The sequence below is a fragment of the Neophocaena asiaeorientalis genome, unplaced genomic scaffold (assembly GCF_003031525.2).
Source record: "Neophocaena asiaeorientalis asiaeorientalis breed wild unplaced genomic scaffold, Neophocaena_asiaeorientalis_V1.1 scaffold155, whole genome shotgun sequence".
Lineage (NCBI taxonomy): Eukaryota > Metazoa > Chordata > Mammalia > Artiodactyla > Phocoenidae > Neophocaena > Neophocaena asiaeorientalis.
The window spans coordinates 4,547,499-4,569,711 of NW_020173040.1; the positions used below are offsets into that span (position 1 = coordinate 4,547,499).

At 46.5% G+C, this 22,213-nt stretch overlaps 1 protein-coding gene across 2 annotated transcripts in view; it reads right to left on the bottom strand.

The window, feature by feature from the left end:
- The window catches only part of RASGRF1 (Ras protein specific guanine nucleotide releasing factor 1), a 105,342-nt gene extending 100,893 nt beyond the window's left edge, over positions 1-4,449 (bottom strand). Inside the window, exon 1 of one of the 2 annotated variants that reach the window (XM_024742710.1) lies at positions 3,545-4,449. In XM_024742710.1, coding sequence (XP_024598478.1) covers positions 3,545-3,820 — 276 coding nt within the window. In that variant the 5' untranslated portion in view covers positions 3,821-4,449. The remainder of the gene's footprint in view (positions 1-3,544) is intronic. The other variant, XM_024742711.1, reaches the window with a different exon arrangement.
- Between the last annotated feature and the right edge of the window lie 17,764 nt (positions 4,450-22,213).

Consider the following 22,213-nt stretch of genomic DNA (forward strand, 5'->3'; position numbering starts at 1 on the left):
TCCACCACTGAGAAGCTGGGGCTGGAAGCTCTATTTCGGGGGGCTGAGAGTGAGGGTGGGAAAAGCCAGTGTGGGGTGACTTCATGCCTAAGCAGGGCAAGAACCCCAAGGGTCAATCTCTGAACCCAAATTCGAAGTCCAGGGCCTCTGGGCCTTCAGTGTGTGGGCTGTAGGGTCAGAGGTGAGGGGGTCAGGGCTGAGCAAGCAGGGCTCGGGCCAGCGTGTGGAGGGGTGCTTGCAACTGTCAGTCAGCACAGGAGTGCGGCTGTGCCCCTCCGATCTTAAGAGGCCTCGGGATTCCAGGCCAGAGCTACCACAGACGCTGTCAGAGCAGCGTAAAGCAGCCAGAGGATAGCACATCATGTTAGGATGGGCCTGGGCTCCCAGAGCACCCTGAGAGCCCTTCCTGTTAGAGCATCTTCACAGTGTAAGGTGAGCATCCTATTGGAGCATCTTCACAGTGTAAGGTACCATCTTTATCTGTGTTAATCTTCCCTGGGGGCCGGGGACTGTGACATCCAGCTTCCTGGGCCCATGACCCCATACCAGGCCTGGACTGGTGCACAGTCAGTCCTCAGGACATGAAATGTGGAATTGACAAGCTACACCAGGAAGTTCAGCTCAATTAGTATCTCCTGAGCACATACTATGTGCTTTGTCCCTGACTCATCCCTGTCATTCGGGTGGTTCCCAGCCAAGACTTGGTTTCTATTTCTTGAGAAACCATCTCTGGCCCCTCCAGATGGAAGCTGCCTGCTCAGGCCTGGATAAAAATGACATCCTGCTAAAACCAAGTCTTCACTAGGTGTTGGCCAGTCCAAACTGATAGCCTCTTTGAGGCCTCCTAACATGGGTTCTCTGCCACATGCCCAGCAGGTTTTGAATCAAGGTTTCCTGCGGTTTACAAGGCAAACCCAGTCACAGAATGGCTTGGAGCTGGGCCTCTCATGAGGGTGCTCTGTGGGTGCTATGGGGGCCCCCCCTCAAGGAGAAACATGGAGCAGCTGCGGAGGCCGTCAATTTTACTCAAAGGTTTAGAAAAGAAAAAGACAGAAGTTTTTATAGACACGTGCAGACCAAAGGAACAGGATCTACTTTTCCATACGAGCCAAACTCTTGGTCTGGAGTCAAATGGAACATCTCTATAAGTGTACGAAACAAAGCACACAACTTTAACAGAAATTTCCACCTGAGCTGGGCAGCACCAGACCATCCCCTATTACTCCCAACCCTCTTCTGTTCTCTTGTGCCAGGAGGGCTACTCTTGTGACCACATTTGAGGATCTCTAACTGTTGGTGTTCTGGGGAAACGGCTCAGACCACGTGTACACATGGTCAAGTGGTTTTGCACTCCTGTCCCTCCCATAATACACTGCTAGCAAGATTCAACACCGGAGCCAAGAGGTGAATGATCTGGAATCAACGTTAAGATCTCGTTTTCAGGAATTCTTAGACATTGGGTGAATTCTAGGTCTGACTCTGCCACTGAATCAGAAACAGGTAGGTAATTTCTTCCCAATCTGCTCTTCAGTTTCCCTATCTGTAACATGGGAGGAGTGGGCTGTACAATCTCTCTGAGGTTCCTTTCAGCTTCAACATTTTATGTCAGACCTCTATTCCTTGTCCAGATGGGTATAATTCAGATTCAATTAACATTTATCATATCAAACTAAAATGGATTGTGAGCACACTTCCGTACACATTATTTGTGTTCTCAAAACCCCAGAAAGATAGGTGTTATTACCTCCATTTTGTTTACGAAACAGCGGCTCAGAGAAGTTTAGTGTGTTAACTGAGGTCACACAGACAGGAAGTTGCAGAGCTGTGATTGAGTCTCAGGCCTGTTTCTGGCTTTGCGTCCAAGGGGCTGAGAGCACATACCGTGTGCCCAACAACTCAGCTTCCTTCAGCCCTCTCTCCCTGCCTGCCCAGGAGCTCAGCTCTGTGCTCTGGGGTAGGGGGCCGAGGACGGGCACCAATTGGGGCTATAGGCCACTGGTAGTACAGGTGGACTTTGGCCAACAAGTGTTGATAATGTTCTGGAAGGCTGGCAAAGGGTAGGTTATCAAGGGCTGAGAGGACATCTCTGGCCTAGCCTGGATCTGGGTCTCCCAGGTGTCTCCCAGGCCCCATTTATGCCTGTAGCTTAAGGAGCTGCCTGCTCTTTGCTTTGCTTTGCTTTGCCATCTGGGAGCCCCTACCTGCCACATGGCTTGCCGTCCCCAGAGACCCACCCTCAAATATTCCTGTCCACCTTTCTCAGCCTTCGAAATCATCTCACAGTACCTCTGGGCTGAGGGCAGGGACGGAAGAGATGTGCTGCGGGGACTGAGCTCAGATCTGTCTCGACCATTAGGAGGGCGACTTCAAGGATGCTTTTATTTCAGCCAATTCAATCACCACCAGTCTGCCTGCGATAATGGCTCTGGAGCCCTCAGTTATCTTCTCAGAACCTTAAGGTGACCTCAACTCCTGGCATGACACCGGGCAAGTCAATTTCTCTCTTTTGGCCTCAGTGACCTCATCTAGGCAATAACCAGCTGGTTGGGTCCCCATGGATTGCAGGTCCCCCCAGCGGTGACATTTTAGCATCCACTATCTTTGACTTTACCTTCCCAGAGGAGGGGGACAGACTAGATGCCTTTGGAGAGTGCATCAAGCTTGAAAATTGCACTCCCGCTGTCTGGTGCTCTCACTCGGCACCCGCTGGTGCCAATCCATCCCTCCACACCAAAGGCACACCCGCGCCCCGCCCAGGCCCCCCGGTAGATCCAAGCCCGGCCTTTTAGCCTCGAAACTCCGGAAACGCTAGAGCAGCGCTAGAGCCGCGACTGCGGCGGTGGCGGAGGCGCAGGGGGCGGAGGAGGAGAGATGCGCCCACTTGTCCCGCGGCCTCCGCAGCGGCCCTGGCGCCAGCCCCGGCGCATCAGAAAGGTCCCTGGAACCCTTCGGTTTGTTGCTTGCGCCCGGGGCCGGCTGGGAGTGCGCCACCGGTCGATGGCACCTAACCGACCCCTGCGGCCTCGCAGCCTCCCAACTTGGCAGAGAGAGCACAGGCTCCTCTTCGCTCCCAGCCGCGGTGAGGTAGGGCCCGCGGCGCTCGCACGCCTCCGTCTCGCCCTTCCCGTGCCTAAGCGCGGGGAATTACACCTCCCCGGTCCGGGGCTCTCCCGGGTGGGAGTGGAGGTGGGAGCACCATTTCTGGCTGGATGTGGGTCTACATTCATTGTTTACGTCTCCCGCGGGAGTCCATCTCTCTCCGTGCCTCATCCCCCTCCGCGTCCCCGCGTCTCGCCCGCTCTGCGCCCGCCTCCCACCGAGCTCGCCGGGTGAAGGGCAGCCGCAGCCCACACCCGCTCCCTGTCCGCAGTCCCTGCCCCCTCTGGCCACCGCGGGGTCACCGCCCGCTTAGGCCAACCCTCCCTTCTCGCCGAGGGCGCCGAGTAGAGGGACTAAAGTTCGGGCGCCTTCGGCCGGCGGAAGGGCCTGCGCCCCGAGGGCCGCGGCCCGGGCGCTGGGAGGTCAGACGCGGCGCTGGCCTCACCTGTTTCTCCAGAGGCTCCTTGGCCGAGAGCGTAGGCTTGGGGGAGGGCGCGCGGTCGCAGACGCAGCCCTCCAGCAGGTAGAGCCCCGAGGGCCGCGAGCTCGAGTCGCTCTCGAAGTAGAAGAGCAGGTTCTGCAGCAGCGCGAACCACTTGGTTTGCCATTTTGTGTTGTCCGAACTCCGCTTGCTCAGGTAGCCCTTGCGCGTGCCGTCCTTGCGCGCCAGCAGTCCCAGGGACGCGACGTGGCCATCGTTTAGCCGGATCCCCTTCTGCATGGTGCTCGGAGACCAGCTAGACTCCACGCGCTTACATTTTCTCCGCGCGGCACCCGGCAGCCCCTGTCCGTGCGCGCTGCCTTTCTCAGGCGCTCGCTCGCTCCTTCTCGCTCTCCCCTCCCCCCAAATTTCTACAGTCCGGGATCTGGCGCCGAGCCGCGGCTGCTGGAATCCAGATGTACCATTCCCCTCCAGAACCTCTTCCCCGCTTCGCAGAGCCCCCGGGCCCTGGAGATGCTTCCCGACCCTCCCCTGGCGCCGGGCAAACTGAGGGACTGGCGAGCTGCGCGCTGGCGAGGGGCAGGCGGAGTCATGTGACGCCGATCCCTCGAAGAGCCCGCTTTAGCAGCGCGGACAGGGACACACGCACGCAGCCCGCCGAGGCGCAGAGCCGCGCGCAGGCTGCACCTTGGCGCCTCCTCCCCCTCCCCGGACACACAGACGCACACGCATAAACAAATCCTGTCCTCCCTCCCCTGATATCCTCTTCTCCCCTTCGGGTGTTAAAAAGCAAATTGGATCAATTTTCGTTTAACCCAGTGGAACACCAGAGGCTCGCCATCCCGGGAGTTTGCGTCTTTGCGCCCCGCCGCGGCGCACTGTAGACCTGGGGTTAAGTCCCATTTGTCATTTTCTCCTCCAAAGGCTTCCTCCTGGTACTTTATTTTTCTAATCCGTGGTGGATGGAGGAAGGTGGATGGCGAAACAGAGCTGAAAGAGCTTTCAGTTCTAATATTTGCGTAATCGGCCAGGTCACATTCATTTCAGCATCCAGCCCCACTTCTGGTGGCTTCCCCAGCGACCTAAGGACAATACAGACGGAGATGTGGAGGGGGAGGTGAGCGTTTATTTTATTTTATTTTGAGTGTTGCCATAATTACGGGCACCACCCCCTGCGCCCTGAGGTCTGGCCGGCGAGCCGCTGCTGGGAGTTTTCTGCAAATACCCTCCAAAGCCTGAAGGCGGGCTTCAAACGCAGGCGCCAGGGACCATGGGAGCCTTCAAATAGCTGCGCTGGCGCAATGATACCTTAATGATAGATTTTCCGTTCTTATTTTTAGCTCCCATTCGCCTACACAGTTACACGGCATTTATCCGAGAACGTCACAGCGCACGCCTGCTGCACCGGGAGGGCGCGCGGGCCTCCGGGCAGCCGGGGCGCTGGAGCGGGGAGCGCGCACCGCCGTCTGCCGCAGAGGGCAGCGGCCTCGCTCGGGCCGGGAGCGGCGCCCAGCCCGGCCTGGCCTGTTTGCAGCGAGCATAGGCGGCCGCGTAGCCCTCAAGAGGAAGGAAGAAAGGACACCATTTTTCAGAACCTGCGGGCCCCCCCTCCTCCCCCACAGGCAACATGCACACACCCTGGTCTGGAGCGAGGGAAGGGCCTGGGAATCAGGTAGCCCTGGGAAGGTCCAGGGAAGTCCACGGAGAGACACCTGGCTGTGGCTGAACTGGACCTGCCCCGGTCCTGGGCACGATGGCGCAAGCCTGCCTTTTTTAGGTGGGGACAGTTCCGAGGGAGAGATTGACCGTGTTAACCTTACTCTTCCCTCTCGGTTCCCACGCTCCGGGCCTGGGAACTGTCTAAGGACGCGGTGAGGCTGATTTTTCTTCGCGAATAATGAAACCAAAGAAGGGAGATGGCTAAGCTTCTTTATTTAGTCTCGATTTTCCCAAGAAGGTCCCTATACTGTGACCACCTTTACTTCTCTTTTGCCCTCTTTATGGAAGCAGAGTTTCCAGAAGTGAGGTTCCTAATCCAGGCTCTCTTCGTGTAAACTTTTCTATTAGGAAGCCTGATACAGAGGCCAAGGAAGCGTCAGGGAAGGGACACTGTTCTAAGTGCTTCAGATCCGCTAAGTTGTTTAATCCTCACACAGTTCTATGGAGTAGTGTCCACCCCTCCCCCCCGACCCCTCATCAGCTCCATTGTACAGAAACGGGAAACGGGAAACGGAGGTGTGGAGGGGTTGAGTGACTTGTCCAGAGTCACTCAGCTGGAAAGTGGCAGGGGCGGGATTTGAACTTGGTAGCCTGTCCCCACTGGAATTCATTCATTACTTCACTCATTCAGTTACATACACCTCATCCCACCAGTGTTCACTGAGCCCCTAGTCTGTGCCAGGGCTTAGGCTGGGCCACTGGGGACATGGTGATAAATAAAACACAGTCTCTGCTTTCTGGAGCTTAGACCAGCCCAAGGGTTCCTTCTGTATAGGGCCCTTGGCAGGAGGGAAACCATTTTCCCCTGGGTTTGGGGAAGAGGTGTAAATCAGGAAAAGAACTGAATCCACTTCCGTGGACCTCAACCTTGGTGCACTTAGAGCCCCTGGAAAGATTTGTTAAATATCTTTGTTCAGGCTGCACCCCAGATGGGTAAGTCAGAACCTCTGAGGATGGGACATGGGCATCAGTACTTAGAAGGCTCCCCAGGTGATTCGAACGCACAGCCAAGGCTGAGAACCACGGATCTGAAGCTTGGATGAAGAAAATCCCCTCTCAACCTCCTCCCTCCCCACGGCTGGCACTGAGTCGGCCAAATGGCCCCCTCTTGCTGGTTTTGGAGTTCCTGGTGGGAACTCCAGGAATTCCTGGTGGGTTGGGCCACGCTGGGTGGTTGGGCTTGGCTCAAAGTATCCAGGTCAGAGAGAGAAGGGGATAGCAGCCCTGGCACTTTGATTATGTCCATCTGAGCTCCATTCATGTTGCTTTCTCTCCAATCTCTGTCAGCAGAAACCTGAGCAGAGCCTGTGAATGGGCCCTCTGGTCATTCCCCTGGTCTCCAGCCAGAGGCCCCTTGGAAGGCCCTCAGGGGAGTTGGTTAAGGAGACATGGTTTACCAGGCTGGCTCCAGCTTGTGTTGGGGTGGGGGTGCCAGGAAGCAGGTAGGCATGTCTTGTCATAGCGGGCAGAGGTGGGCACGTCTAGCTATCGTGTGTTACCAGGCCAGAGACCAACTCTTCCCCGAAGGTGGAGAAGAGGTCCATGTAAGCCTCACAAAGTGCATCCGGCCTTTGCCTTGTTTCACTGCATCCTCCCAATAAGGCTTTTGGACAAGGGTTAATAACCCCATTTCACAGATGGAGAAACTGAGGCTGGAGAGTGGAAGCCATCTGGTCCTGGAAAACACATGAAAAGATGCTTAACATCACTAATTATTAAAGAAATGCAAATCAAAACTACAATGAGGTATCACCTCATACCGGTCAGAATGACCATCATCAAAAAAATCTACAAACAATAAATGCTAGAGAGGGTGTGGAGAAAAGGGAACCCTCCTGCACTGTTGGTGGGAACGTAAATTGATACAGCCACTATGGAGAATAGTATGGAGGTTCCTTAGAAAACTAAAAATAGAACTACCATATGACCCAGCAATCCCATTGCTGGGCATATACCCAGAGAAAACCATAATTCAAAAAGACACATGTGGGGCTTCCCTGGTGGCGCAGTGGTTAAGAATCCGCCTGCCAATGCAGGGGACACGGGTTCAAGCTCTGGTCCGGGAAGATCCCACATGCTGCGGAGCAACTAAGCCCATGTGCCACAGATACTGAGCCCGTGAGCCACAACTACTGAAGCCCGTGTGCCTAGAGCCTGTGCTCCGCAACAAGAGAAGCCACCACAATGAGAAGCCCGTGCACAGCAATGAAGAGTACCCCCACTCGCTGCAACCAGAAAAAAGCCCGTACGCAGCAATGAAGACCCAATGCAGCCAAAAATAAAAATAAATAAAATAAAATAAAAAATTTTAAAAAGACACATGCACCCCAATGTTCATTGCAGCACTATTTACAATAGCCAGGACATGGAAGCAACCTAAATGTCCATCAACAGAGGAATGGATAAAGAAGATGTGGCACATATATACAATGGAATATTACTCAGCCGTAGAAAGGAATGAAATTGGGTCATTTGTAGAGACGTGGTTGGACCTAGAGAGTGTCATGCAGAGTGAAGTAAATCAGAAAGAGATAAACAAATATCATATATTAACGCATATATGTGGAATCTAGAAAAATGGTATAGATCTTATTTGCAAAACAGATGTAGAGACACAGACGTAGAGAACAAACCTATGGTTCCTAAGGGGGGAGGGGGGAGTGGGAGGAACTGAGAGATTGGGATTGACATATATACACTATTGATACTTTGTGTAAAATAGATAACTCATGAGAACCTACTGTATAGTACAGCGAACTCTACTCAGTGCTCTGTGGCGACCTAAATGGGAAGGAAATCTAAAAAAGAGGGGATATATGTACATGTATAGCTGATTCACTTTGCTGTACAGCAGAAACTAACACAACATTGTAAAGAAACTATACTCCAATAAAAATTAATTTAAAAATGAAAAAAACCTGACCATCATAAGGCCTAGTGCTACCTGTTACTGATAGGGTTAGCTTGTTTTTCCCCTGAATCATAGCTTTGTACAAATCTATAAATGTATGGATGTAATATCATTTCCTGGATATTTCTCGAGACTTGTCTTATAGCCCAGTATGTAGTAAATATTTGTAAATGCTTAAATAAAAGAGTGGAAGCAACATTTGCAGAGTCTTACAGGGAGGAGCTGTGATGGGGTGTCCTGACTGCTCGACCAGAGCTCATCCCAGAGGACTTTCCTCTCTGGGTCTCCCAACTTCCAGCTCTTTGGGCTGAGATCTCTGCAGATAAGGAAACAAGAAGGAGCATTAAGGAGTATTTTGGTGGGTTTGATATCTGCATTTAGAAATGGCCAGCTAATGACAAGGACATCACTTAGTCCAAATTCCTATTAAGTCTTTTTTCTTTTTTTAACTTTTATTGGAGTGTAGTTGCTTTACAGTGTTGTGTTAGTTTCTGCCGCGCTGCAAATTGAATCAGCCATGGATGAATTGGGAGATTGGGATCGACATATATACACTACTATGTATAAAATAGATAACTAATGAGAACCTACTGTATAACCCAGGGAACTCTACTCAGTGCTCTGTGGTGACTTAAATGGTTAGGAAATCCTAAGAAGTCTTCATGGGGGGATTTCCGCCAGCCTTCAGACTAGAGGTCAGCTTGGGCATTTGTTGACATGGGTGTTGTGTGGGTCTGACCTGCCTTTAGGCCCTGGGAAGAGAGGATCTCCGGGCGGTGTGTGCGTGTGTGTCTGTTGTGTGTGTGGAAATATCTGAGTGGTGTGATGTGCATGTGAGAGGTGTATGTATGGTGTGTGTGTAACATTTAGAGAACCTTTGGTTTTTTGACAACATACTCTGAAAGAAAAATGTAGCTTTCACATCACTTAAAACAATGAAGCATTAAGTATGTGGAGTCACAGGGCTTTTGGAAATGGAAGCTTTGTCGGTAGGGGCTCACTACTCCAACTTTGGGCTCAGTTGGTTAGCTTTGCCCCAGGATCCACATGCAGATGTCAGGGGTTTATACCTTTACTTTCTGGCCGGTGAAAATAGCCATATTATACCATCGGATTATAAGCGTAATGCAGGCTTTTTGTAAAGTATTAAGGCATTATAGAAAGTAAAGAGAACTCCATTGATTTTTTTTTTTTTTTGCTATTTAATGTCCTTGACTTTTCTCTTTGCTAATATATTTACCACAATAGGCTTCTATAACACACGCTATTTTATAATCTCAATCTCTCTCTTACTCTCTATTTACTTAACAGTATGTGAGGACATATTACTTCTTCTCATATTACTACAAATTGTAATCAACAGATTCTTTATGATTGGGCATTTAGGTTGTTTTCAAGTCATAGTTTTTGGAATAATGCTGCAGTTAATATCTTTGTATATACATTTCCCTCCCTTAGGCTAAATTCCTGAAAGTGAAATTTCTAGGTTAAAAGAACATATGTTTGAAACAGTACCTATTAGATTTCCAAAGAGAGCTTTTATTCTTTACATGGCTGTCCCTAGGGATGAGACTGTCCATTTCTCCATTTCTTTGTCAATCTTGGATATTGATATTATCCATCTCCTAAATATTTGCCTGTTTTGAAAGAACAGAAATGATATTCCTTTCTTGTATTGATTTTCATTTTTTAAATTGCTGTGAGGTTAGACTTTTTTAATGTTTATAATTATTTACATTCCTTTTGGGAATTTCTTGTTAATATATATTTTTTTCAGTTGCGTTTATATTTTTCATGTACATCTATCACAGTGCTTTATGTAGGAGGGATATTAACCAGCAGTTTTTATATGTGTTGCAAATAATTTTCACAGTCTGTTGCTTGTTTTTAACGCTCTATATCTATATATTGTATATGTCTTTATATGGATTGTAAGAAATTTTAAAACTTGGGTGCAAACATCTTTTTCTTTATGGTTTCTGATTTTAGATTCCCTGCCCTCTTGTGCCAGTTCCTTCAAGATTGAAACATATTTGCCCATATTTTCTTCTTCAATTTTATAATTTTATTTTTTTCCATTTATATTTTTAATTCATTTGGTGTTTGAGTGAGGTTGGGATCTGGCTTATTATTAACTTTTCCCAAATATCTGGCAGGTTGTTCTAATACCCTTGATTGGATAATCCAAACTCTGCCACTGATAGGAAGTAGCATCTTTATCATATACCAAATTCTTGTCAATGCTTGGGACTGTTTCAGGATGCTGCTTTTTGTCCCATTGTTCTGTCTGTCTGTTCTTTTTTGTTTTTTGTGGTACGTGAACCTCTCACTGTTGTGGCCTCTTCCATTGCGGAGCACAGGCCCCAGACGCGCAGGCTCAGCAGCCATGGCCCACGGGCCCAGCCACTCCGCGGCATGTGGGATCTTCCCGGACCGGGGCACGAACCCGTGTCCCCTGCATCGGCAGGCGGACTCTCAATCACTGCGCCACCAGGGAAGCCCTGTCTGTTCTTAATACCAGTGATTTTTGTTTCTTACTGCTTTACCAACCCTTTTGAAATCTGGCCACAGAGAAACACCCTCCTCATGTTTCTTTTTTACAGTGTTCCTAAATATTCTTTTGTATTTATTCTTCAAGATTAATTTACTACTCATTTTGTCAAGTTCCAGAAAAGTCTCTTTGAGATTTTGACTGGAATGACATTGAAAATATCTTTTCATTTAGGAAGAATAAATACTTTTACAATGTTTTGTCTTCTTATTCAAGAAAAAAGTACATCACTCCAATTCTTTGTCCTTCAAAATCTTTGGATAGAATTTTATGTGTTTCTTTTTTATGTATATATCTTGCACATTTCTTGTTTAATTTATTTGTGGGTATTTTATAGTTTTTGGTTGCTAATGAATTGCTAACACAACATTGTAAAGGAACTATACTCCAATAAAAATTAATTTAAAAATGAAAAAAACTGACCATCATAAGGCCTAGTGCTACCTGTTACTGATAGGGTTAGCTTGTTTTTCCCCTGAATCATAGCTTTGTACAAATCTATAAATGTATGGATGTAATATCATTTCCTGGATATTTCTCGAGACTTGTCTTATGGCCCAGTATGTAGTAAATATTTGTAAATGCTTAAGAAAAAGAGTGGAAGCTGAAGCTTTTTTCCTATTTTTAAAAAAGACATTGTTGGTATATAAGAAAGCGATTGCTATTTATTTATTTTGTAGGCTGCTGCTATCCTGAATTCTTCTAGTTTTTAAAAATTTAATTTTTAAACTACAAGACAATTGGAATAGATTTCCCAATATTTAGGCATTCTTGTATTTCTTAGATAAAACCCACTTGGCCATGGTGGATTTTTACATTATCACTGGTTTACTTGGCTTGTTTATCTCTCCTGAGTTAATCTTGGTAATTTAAGCTTCCAAGACCATTTATTTATATTTTCCAATTTATTACATAGATCTGTACCAAACATTTGCTTACAAGTTTTCAAATTTTCTCCATCTATGTTACTTCTCCATTATAGGTGCTGATTTTGTGTTTGTATATTATCTGATTTTTCTTGCAAAGGTTTTAACTATATTATTATTAAGACTTTAAATTTATTTGTTAATTCTATCCTTTTCTGACTCATTAATATACACTTATATCTTTATTAAATTTATCCACCCACTTTCTTTAGATTTGCTGTTTTCTCCTAACTTCTTGAATGCTTAGTTTATTTATTTTTATTATTTCTTGCTAGTACCTATTTAATATTACACCTTTTCTTTATATATATATATATTTATTTTATTTTATTTATTTTTGGCTGCGTTGGGTCTTTGTTGCTGTGTGCGGGCTTTTCTCTAGTTGCGGCGAGCAGGGGCTACTCTTCGTTGCGGTGCACGGGCTTCTCATTGTGGTGTCTTCTCTTGTCGCGGAGCACAGGCTTTAGGCACGTGGGCTTCAGTAGTTGCAGCACGCGAGCTCAGTAGTTGTGGCTCGCGGGCTCTAGAGCGCAGGCTCTGTAGTTGTGGTGCACGGGCTCAGTTGCTCCGCAGCCTGTGGGATCTTCCCGGACCGGGGCACGAACCCGTGTCCCCTGCCTTGGCAGGCGGATTCTCAACCACTGCGCCACCAGGGAAGCCCCCTCCTCATCTTTTGATTGCGAGAGTGACATGCTCAAGATCACACAGATAGTCCATGGCTGGCCAGAACCAGAATCCAGGTCTCTGGGATCTTAGTTTACCATTCTCGCCTCTCCAGTATTCTTTCTTTGGATCCCATTTTGTGACATACAGAGGGCTAGGACTGGCTTATAACCATGGAGGAGTATGAACAATAAGTCAAAGATTCACCACCCCCTGCATTGGAATCAGGCCCAGCTAATCTGATCTTTTGATTGAATCATTTTAGAGGAGTGGGAGGGGAGGAGGCATATGTGCTCTGCTTCTCATTTTGATCCAATTTTCTTTCAATATTCTTTTTTTTTAAATCTTAATTTTCTACTTTTTGTAATAAAAAAGTGACTATAGTAAAGAAATAAGAAAGGGACAGGAAAAGAGGTTTGAGAAATGCCTTCGGTCAAAAACTTCTGGTGCTTAAAAGAGTAGGCACATCTTCTGCTATTTAGAGAGTGTATCTTTCCATGTGCTACAGTTCTAGAATGTTCTAGATTGTTCTGGAAGAGAGATTTTACTGAGTTATTAGATGAGGAATTGTTCCAAGCTTCCATTATTGATTCTTTGGGGTAGCTTTGTGCAGAGTCCAAAGTAGGAGAGGATTTTAAGAAATGGAATTCAGAGTGGTTTAAAAATTAATCTAGTGTCATTAGGCTCTTTTCGTATTTTAATTAAAGAAAGAAAAACGAAGGAGGGGATTCCTTGTTATAACTGAGGCGACCAAATTGGATAATCATTTGATAACTTTTCAGGATGTCCCCACCCTTTCGAACCTTGCACTTTGTACAATTCCTGGAGCACATGGGGAAGGAGGAGGTGAGACAGGCTGGGACCTGGGACCCTTTGCTGCAGTGCTTGCACCTGGACACATCTCTCCTTCAGCAAAAGAATATAACGAAACTATAAGGGACTGAAAATAACTGCGTGCATACGCAGCTGGGTCAAATTCCGGACAAAAGATACAAAAATCCCAACGGCCACTTTTGAAGAGCCGGAAGTAAAAACAGGGTGTCGGGAGCAAAAGCAGGGTACTGCGCATGCCCCCTGCACACAACACCACCTAAGGGGTGGGCAAAACACCTAAGCCACCCCTCCGGCCTGACCCCTGGACACACCCCTACCCTCATCCCGTATGAGGAGCAAGCTCGCCACTCCCACTGAGGGAGCGAACAAGCAAGGGAAACTGCTGTTCACCCTCCCCCCACCCCACCCCGCGCTGCAGCAGGGGCCCCAATAAAACCTTGCCTGAATTTGTCTGGACTCTGGTCAATTTCTATTGATTGGGGAAGGCCAAGAACCCTGGGCAATATCAGAGGAACCTTTTCTCACGGCCCAGAGGCACTGAGAATGAATCCCCAGGTCAGCTTCAGAGCCTGCGTTGGTATAGACTGAGCTCCGTAACAAGTGAATCCAAAAGATTTTGGTTCAAACACAGTAGACATTTGTTTCTTGCTCATGTAATAGTCCAGAGTCGCCTTAGTACCAGGGACGTGAACGGAATGGCTTTGCCTTCTGTATGTGCCGTGCGTGGCTCAAACTGGAGCCATCCAGCAGAGAAGCTGCAGGCTCCCTAGGAGATCCCTCTTCCTGCCAACCGCACTTGACAGATAAAGCAATGGAGTCTCAGAAAGGGGGAAGTGACTGCTTGGGACAGCCCACATGCGAGTGTGAGGCAGGTGATATCCAAACACGGCAACTTCAAGGTGTCCACAGAGCTTCTGTGCCAGGTGCTGATGGCTTCCCTGCTGTGTCCCTCCTCCACACCCAGGGGGTGTGACGTATTGTGGGAAAAAATGCTGTTGATCCCTGGGATGGGATTTCAGAGCCTCACCGTGGGATGCTTTGTCTGACCTGGATGACAGATATGACAGAGGTATGCGAAGGGCCATTCAATGCACGAACCTGATGGCAGAACCCAGAGTTGTGTCAAAACAAACTCTGAGCTTTGGATACAGTTGTCTTTTTTCTGGGTCACTGGTTGCCATCTGCCATCTGTCAGGGAAGAAGGTTGAATCTGCGAGGGGACTTTTCTTAGCTGTGGCGGGTTGATGTTTGCCTGAGACTTGGGACCTCTCAATCCTTAAGCAGCTACTGAATCAGTCACAGGCCCGTGGGAGATAAGAGGCTTCTGCTTCAGACTGTTCAAACCCTTCACATCCTATTGATGTTTCCTGGGATGAATTCTGGTGCATAGCCTCTTAAGTAAAAGTGTGGACTTTCTCTTGCAGGGGACTGGATTCCAGCAATTCTGAGCACTGAGGTAGGAAAGAGTGGGCAGAGGGGAGCTTTGGGCTCCTTTTAGGAACCAACACTTTCCTCCAAGCTAAATTTATGGACCCCCAGGACTCAAGTCCAGAATGGCACTGGGTTCTTGTTATGTCCAGAACGTAAGGGTCTTCCCACCATCTATCTTGCTTTTAGCCAGAGCATTTACCCTTCCCTCCTCCTTCTACTCATCCCCAGGGTCACCTAAGTGGGTCAAAAGATTCTGACATCTCAAAATCGAGCTCTCTAGGTTTCTTTACTGGTCATTCTACAATAGGTTGGCAAGTGAAAAAGGCAAATATACATTCAAGTAAGTGCTTTTTTTGCTATCAGTTGATATTAAAATGGGATTTTTCTCCTTAGCATGTTAATATGATAGATTATTGATAGGCTAGATTATTAATATGGTTGGTTGACTTTCAAGTATTGAACCTACCTTGCGTCATTGGAAGAAACCCTTTTTAGTCCTGGCATGTAATTATTGTTATATACTGCTGAATTTTCGTTGTTAATATTTTAAGAATTTTTGTATCTCTATTCATGAAGGAGATCTGTAGTTTTCATTCTCTGAATTGTATTTGTCTGACTTTGGTATAAGGGTAATTTTGGTCTTAGAAAATGAATTGGGAAGTGTTCTGTTTTTTAGAAGAGATTGTATAGAACTGGTGTTAATTCTTATTTGAACAATTCAACATAGTACTGGAAGTCCTAGATCGCTCAAAGGCAAGAAAAGGAAATAAAAGGCATACAGATCAGAAAGGAAAAACTAAAACTATACCTATTTGCAGATGACATGATGGTCTACATGGACTGTCCCAAGGAATCTACAAAGAAAAAAAATCTCAGAACTAATAAGTGAGGACATCAAGGTCACAGGATACAAGAGCAACTTAAAAAAATCAACTGTATTTCTATAAAATAGCAATAAATACATGAAAAACAAAATTAAAAATACAGTGTCATTTACAATTGCTCCAAAAAAGAGAGATGCTTACTGTATTAGTCTGGAGAACCAGGAAAGCTGGTGGTACAACTCAGTCCGAATTCAAAGGCCTGAGAACCAGGGGAGCCAATGTCCAAGGGCAGGAGAAGACGGATGTCCAAGCTCAGGCAGAGATCAAATTTGCCTTTCCTCTACCTTTTTGTTCTATTCAGGCCCTCAACAGATTGGATGACGCCCGCCAGCCCTGGTGAGGGCAGTCTATCTTCTTCACTCAGTCTACTGGTTCAAAATGCTAAGCTCTCCCAGAAACACTCTCACAGACACAGCCAGAAACAATGTTTCCCCGGCTATCTGGGCATCCCTTAGCCCAGTCAAGTTGACACATCACACTTAGGTATAAGTCTAACAAAATATGTACAGGACTTGTATACTTAAAATAGCAGAAGCTGATGAAAGAAATCAAAGAATATCTAAATATCAATAAATGAAGACATGCTATATTCCTGGGTTGGAAGTTTTAGCATTATTAAGCTGTCAGTTCTCCCCAGATTGATATACAGGTTTAACACAATTCCTATCAAAGCTCCAGCAAGACTTTTTGTAGTAGAGACAAGATCATTCTAAAATTTATACAGAAAGACAAAGGACCTGGAATAGCTAAAACAATTCAAAAGAAGAAGGAGGGGGAGGGGGAGGGGGAGAAGAGGAGGAAGAAGGGGAAGAGAGTGAGAGGAATCAGTCCTCCACCCAATTTCAAGACATTATATAGCTGCGTGATATTGGTGCTGAGATAGTCACATAGACTAGTGGAACAGAAGAATCCAGAAACAGACCCAAACAAGTACAATCAACTGATTTTTGAGGAAGATGTCAAAGCAATTCAATGGAAGAAGAATCATCTTTTCAACAAAGGTGCTGGGGCAATTGTATATCCATAGGCAAAAATATACACCTCAATTTAAACCTCACACTGTGTACAAAAGTTTAACTCAAAATGGATCGTAGATAATTGTAAAATATAAACCTATGAAACTTTTGAAAGAAAACATAGGATAAAATAAGGTATAGGGCTTGGTGGAGAGTTCTTACCTATGACAAGAAAAGAATGATCTATTAAAGAAAAAAAAAATCAATAAATTGGACTGCATCAAAATTGAAAATGGCTCTGTCAAGAAAATAAAAGATAAATGCCAGACGGGGAGAAAATACTTGCAAACCACATATCTGACAGATGATTCATATCTAGAATATGTATTTCAGAAAACCTCTCAAAACTCAGTAGTAAAACAACAAACAATACAATTAGAAAATAGACAAAAACCATGAAGAGACAGTTCACTGAAGACGGAGGAGGGCATACGGATGACAAATAAGCACGTGAAAAGATGTTTAAAGTCACTAGCCATTAGGGAAATGCAAATTAAAACCTTGATGAGCTATCACAACACATCCATTAGAAGAGGTAAAATAAAAAAGAGGAACGATACCAAATGCCGGCAAGGATGTGGAGAAACTGGATCTTTCATACATTGCTGGTGGGAACGTACAATGTTACAGCTACTCTGGAAAAGAATTTGCCGGTTTCTTACAAAACCATACATGTGCTCACCCGACAACCCAGAAACCACACTCCTGGACACTTAACCCCAGAAATGAAAACGTATGTCCACATAAACTGTACAGAAATGCTTATGGTAGCTTTATTGCAATAGCCAAAAAGAGGAAACACCTGGAATGTTCTTCAATAAGTGAATAACTAACTGTGATAAATTCGTACCATGGAGTACTACTCAGAAAGAAAAGCAGTAAACTATGGATGCAGCCAACAGCCCAAATGAACTTCAAGGACACTATGCTGAATGGGAAAAGCCAATCTCAAAAGTCGGATGCTATATGATTTCATTATGTAATGCTCTCAAAGTAACAAAACTATAGAGTTAGAAATCAGATTAGTGTTTGCCATGTTTTATGAATAAGAGGTAGCAGGAGAGAAGTCTTTGTAGTGATGAAATAGTTCTATGTCTTGATTATGGTGGTGGTGACACAAATCTACACATGTGCTAAAATGGCACAGAACTATACACACACTATGCCAATGTCAATTTCCTGGTTTTGATATCGTGAGATAGCTATGCGAGATATAACCATTGGGGGAAACTGGGTGAAGGCTATACCAGACCTCTTCACAATATTAATATTTTTCAACTTCCTGTGAGTCTATAATTATTTTGAAATAAAAAATTTAAAATATTTACGTACAAGAGAAAAACAGTCTGTGACCCATCATAAATGTTTCTAAGTCTGTTGTTTATGCCTTTAGGGCCTTGGCTTTAAAAAATTGATTAAAATTTTATTTTCTAAATCCAAATTTATAACATTTTCTTATTACGGATTACAGATACAGAGGTTATATTGCTGCTCTCTAGTGTGTTAAAATTTGTTGTGTAACATATTACAAATTGCATGATATTTTTTACTATAGGTTTTTCAAAGCTGTTATTTCTGTTTAATGATATAATGAATGTACATAGTTTAAGAAGTTAGTAGTATCCCACCTCTCTCCATGTCCTTAGTTCCATTCCCCCGAGGCAACTACCCTCAAATCCTCTGACTCCTTTCCCCTACATTTACCATGTCTCTAAATAATACGTTTACATGGATATTATATCATTTATCAGTTATAGACATTGGTTCATGTTTTGTTGTGGTAGATGTGTACTGAGCTCTCCTACAACCCTCCCATTGTTTGTCCTGGAGTTAACAATTGCCCTGTTTTTCATTTGCCTGCTTTTCTCCCTACCAATGTCTACAGGTTTCTCACACGCTCTCTCTCCTGGTTGCTCTTTAGGACAACTGGATACAGTTTCCTGGGACTTCTCCTTATTGCTCTTCTGGATTGAATCCCTTGCTTTCTGGATCCTGTGTGTTCCTCTTTCTTGTTTTACATTTGCTACCTAAACAAAAGGTGTGTAGGAGGTATAACATGTGAAGTATTGGGTGTCTCAAAGTGTCTTTAATCTGCTATCCCTCGACTGATCATTTGGCTGGGAATAGACTTTTAGATTGAAAATGATTTTCTTGCAAAATCTTGAAGGTCCTGAGAAGGATGAAAGGAGATCTTGTGTGTGCAAGCTCTTTGCCAATGCAGTCATATAGAAATGTGTGACAGTCTTCTTTACTATGTTGGTATCCTTCTTGTGGCCCACACCACATTCTACTGGGCGTATTTGAATACTTGTTTCATTTTCTCTCGTAAGCTGAGAAACGTGAAGGTATAAGCCCTTGAGAGTCAGAAGGACTCAGCCATCTCTTTGTTGCTGTATGAATTTGTATCCCCACGGTCATATGCAAGAACCATCCCGCTATTTTATTTTTGTAAATCAAATTAAATATGGCTGTGAGCTCCCAGTCACCATGATTGAGTCATTGCCTGGAGCACCCCCTCCTTTGGGTGAGCAAGGACGGTTTACACAGACCAGAAACTTCAGCAAAGCTTGTGTTCTTCAGTCCCATATGGTCACTGTTGGAGCCTCAAGTTCAAGTCCAAATGTTTCATTCCAAGGAAGGGTGGCTCCTCTTCCTTCAGGCTGAGCCAGGCTCTGAGATCTTTTGCAATAGTTCACGACGTCTTTAGAGCTTGGGTTTCAGTCCCTGGCACCCATGGGCCACCCTGTAAAGGGTCTCGCCCCCTCCTAGGGATCTGCGTGGAGGTGGGTGCATGTTGCCGTGTCACTGGTGTGCTGTAGAAGGCTTGTACTGGCTTGTGAGAGCCGACTGTTTGCTCCCCTCTTCCCAGCTTCCTATACAGTGACATGAAGCTGGTGGCCTGACGTCAGTCATGGTGGAAATATTTACACCACAGAAATCGGTCAACAGTGCAAATCACGACCCATCCCCACTGCCCTAAGGCAGGTCCTTAGCTTCACCAGCATAGCACTACCCCTCCCAACGCCCCTTGGCTCCCTGTCTCAGGGAGACCTGGGTCTCTCAGAGGGTTGAGCCTCTTCCTGTCCATCCCAGACCCCCTGCCCATGCCAGACAAGCCAGCTCTTTGTGCCCAGAGCCTAGTCTTGACAAATTAAAAGCCTCTCTTCGTTCCCCTGGGGCAGACCTCATGGAGAGCTCTGCTGGCTCTCTTGAGAGAAGAAAGGGGAGATTCCTCTCATTTTGTTTTCTGCAGCTTCCTCTTTCAGGTGAGTCTGCAATCTCATAGAACACCACCAATTTGCTCATTTTAAAAATCCTGCCACATTCGAAGTCCTCCCCACAGTGCCTGGCACTGTGCTCTGATCTGAGCAGAGTGAACGGATAGTGGATGGAGGGAAGTTCAACCTTCACCGCTCACGGTCAACTGGGCAATGCTCTTGACACCTCCCCACCCCCGCAGTGCACACTCCCCCTGGGTCCTAGGCACCCCCCTTGCTGCAGCTCTGCCCTGACCTCTTGGCTTCTGTAGCTCTTTATGTAAGCAAGTACTAAATGTTCCATCTGGGAGGCTGGCTCCAAGGAATTTCTCATTTTCAGATATTTATGCTTTAAACCGAAGACCAAATATTGCTGGTTCCTGTCTCCTGTCTCTTCACGGCATCATTAGTAGTTTTCAAGAGCTGCATTCTGTAAGTGAGTCTGCCAGCTTGTCACTGGTGAGTTCTAAGTTACCAGTGACACTTGAAGAAATGCCCAGAATAACTTCAGCCAGCCAGCAATGCATAACCAGGGAGACAGAAGCTCAGACACATGAATTTATGGAGAACAGTGGGGATCTCATCTATAAAACCCCAGTAATAGCTGGTATCCTTCTTCAAGGAGATAAGAAAACTATTGTTGCTTCCAACTACCTTCTCAGCACTCCTGTGATGGAGGAGTGCTTTCATGTTGCATGGGTACCCTGAGATGGAGGACATTATTAAAACTTAAAGAAAATTAAGTAATATATAAATGAGAGTCACTTAAGTGAATATTTACAAAGGGAAGTAGTGAATCATTTATTCATCCATTCATTTATTCAGCAGGCTTCCGTGAGCACCTATGTGCCAGGCTTTTTGCCAAGATGGAGACTGATACAACAGTTAATGAAACAGGACTCCACTCTCAAAGAGCCCTTATTCTGGTAGAAGAAGCAGTTAAGCAAATTATTTCAGTGTTATATGTGCAAGGCCGCCATGTACGGTTGTTCAGGTGCTTCACTGCACAAATGTGTTCAGCTGAAGGGGCAAGTAGGACCTGAAAGCTAGTCCTCGGTCTGCTTGCTGGGCCTTTGCCCTCGTGAGGAGCTGGGTCTGCCTGAAGAAGGGGTACTTTTTTCTAGTGGTGAAAAACATATATAGGTAAGCCCTGGTCTGGCCACAGGACCATAGCCCCACATTTTTATAGCATTATCTTCTGTAAACCATTCCAGATGCTAATCGTAAATAGATGTCCTGATAATCAACAGCAACCACCTGATCTGGGTTCTAGATTTTACTCTGTCTATACTTTACCCTGTCCCTGTGCTTCTTCCCCTCCCTGGACCTCAGTCTCCTCTCTGCAGTGTAGGGGTGGACAGGATGGGTGTAAAGACCCTTCTTGCATCAGCAGTCTAGGTGAGTACCGTTCCTTGCAGAGCACCTGCCAGGCGATGGTTCCTGCCTTTACACCTGGGGGCTGGATATAGGCAGAGAGAAATGTCAGTAAAGGCAGGGTATTCTAAAGGGGGACCTCCGCTAACACGAGTCTGGGACTTGAAACAAGACAGAAGGGCTGCCTGAGCTCCAGGGTCCAAAGGGTGGACTAGCTCATGCCCCGATGCTGGAGGCCATCCTGGTGGCAGGGCGACTGGAAGTGTAGGCCAGTTAGAGGGCTTGAGGGGTGGTGACTGGCAGAAGGAGATCAGCAGGTGGCCTGGGGCTGACTCCAGCTTGTGGGTTCCAGAGGCTTCCTGATTTTTTCAGCAGGGCAAAGGTCAGACTAAGAAGTCGGCATCAAAGCAGGGACTGGGTCAGCACGGACACAGGGCCCCTGGCGACATTCACCCCAGCGTTCCCTGAGTCTGTCTAACAACGATGGGTCTCACAGGGGTCGGGTACCAGGTATGCCTGCCAGGACCCAAAGAGGCCAAGGACAGAAGGGAGGGATGGGAAATGCCCATGACCGAGGCAGAGAGAGAGTGGCGTTGTGAGCAGAACTTGGGGCAGGGACAGCCAGACACCTGAGCTCAAACCCCAGCCCTAGCACTCTGCAGTTGGGTGACTTTTTGGACAAATTATTATTTTTAAAAAATATTCATTTATTTTGGTCGCACCGGGTCTTAGCTGTGGCATGCAGGATCTTTAGTTGCAGCATGTGGACCCTGTCTAGTTCCCTGACCGGGGGTCAAATCTGGGCCCCCTGCGTTGGGAGCGCAGAGTCTTACCCACCGGAACACCAGAGAAGTCCCTGGACAAATTATTAACCCTCTCTGAAGCTTCGGTTTCCTCATCCATAAGATGGACACGACAGTCTTGGCTTTGCAGGGTGGTTGTGAACACGCGCGGTGTTGGACACGGAGGCCTAGCACAGGGCCTGGCTCAGAGTGGATTTGTCTTAAATGACGGCTTCTATTCATCTGAGCAAAATTATGCCAGAGCACGGTACAGGCATGACTAGCGAACAGCTTTCTGCCTGGCAAAAGGGGACATTCCACCTG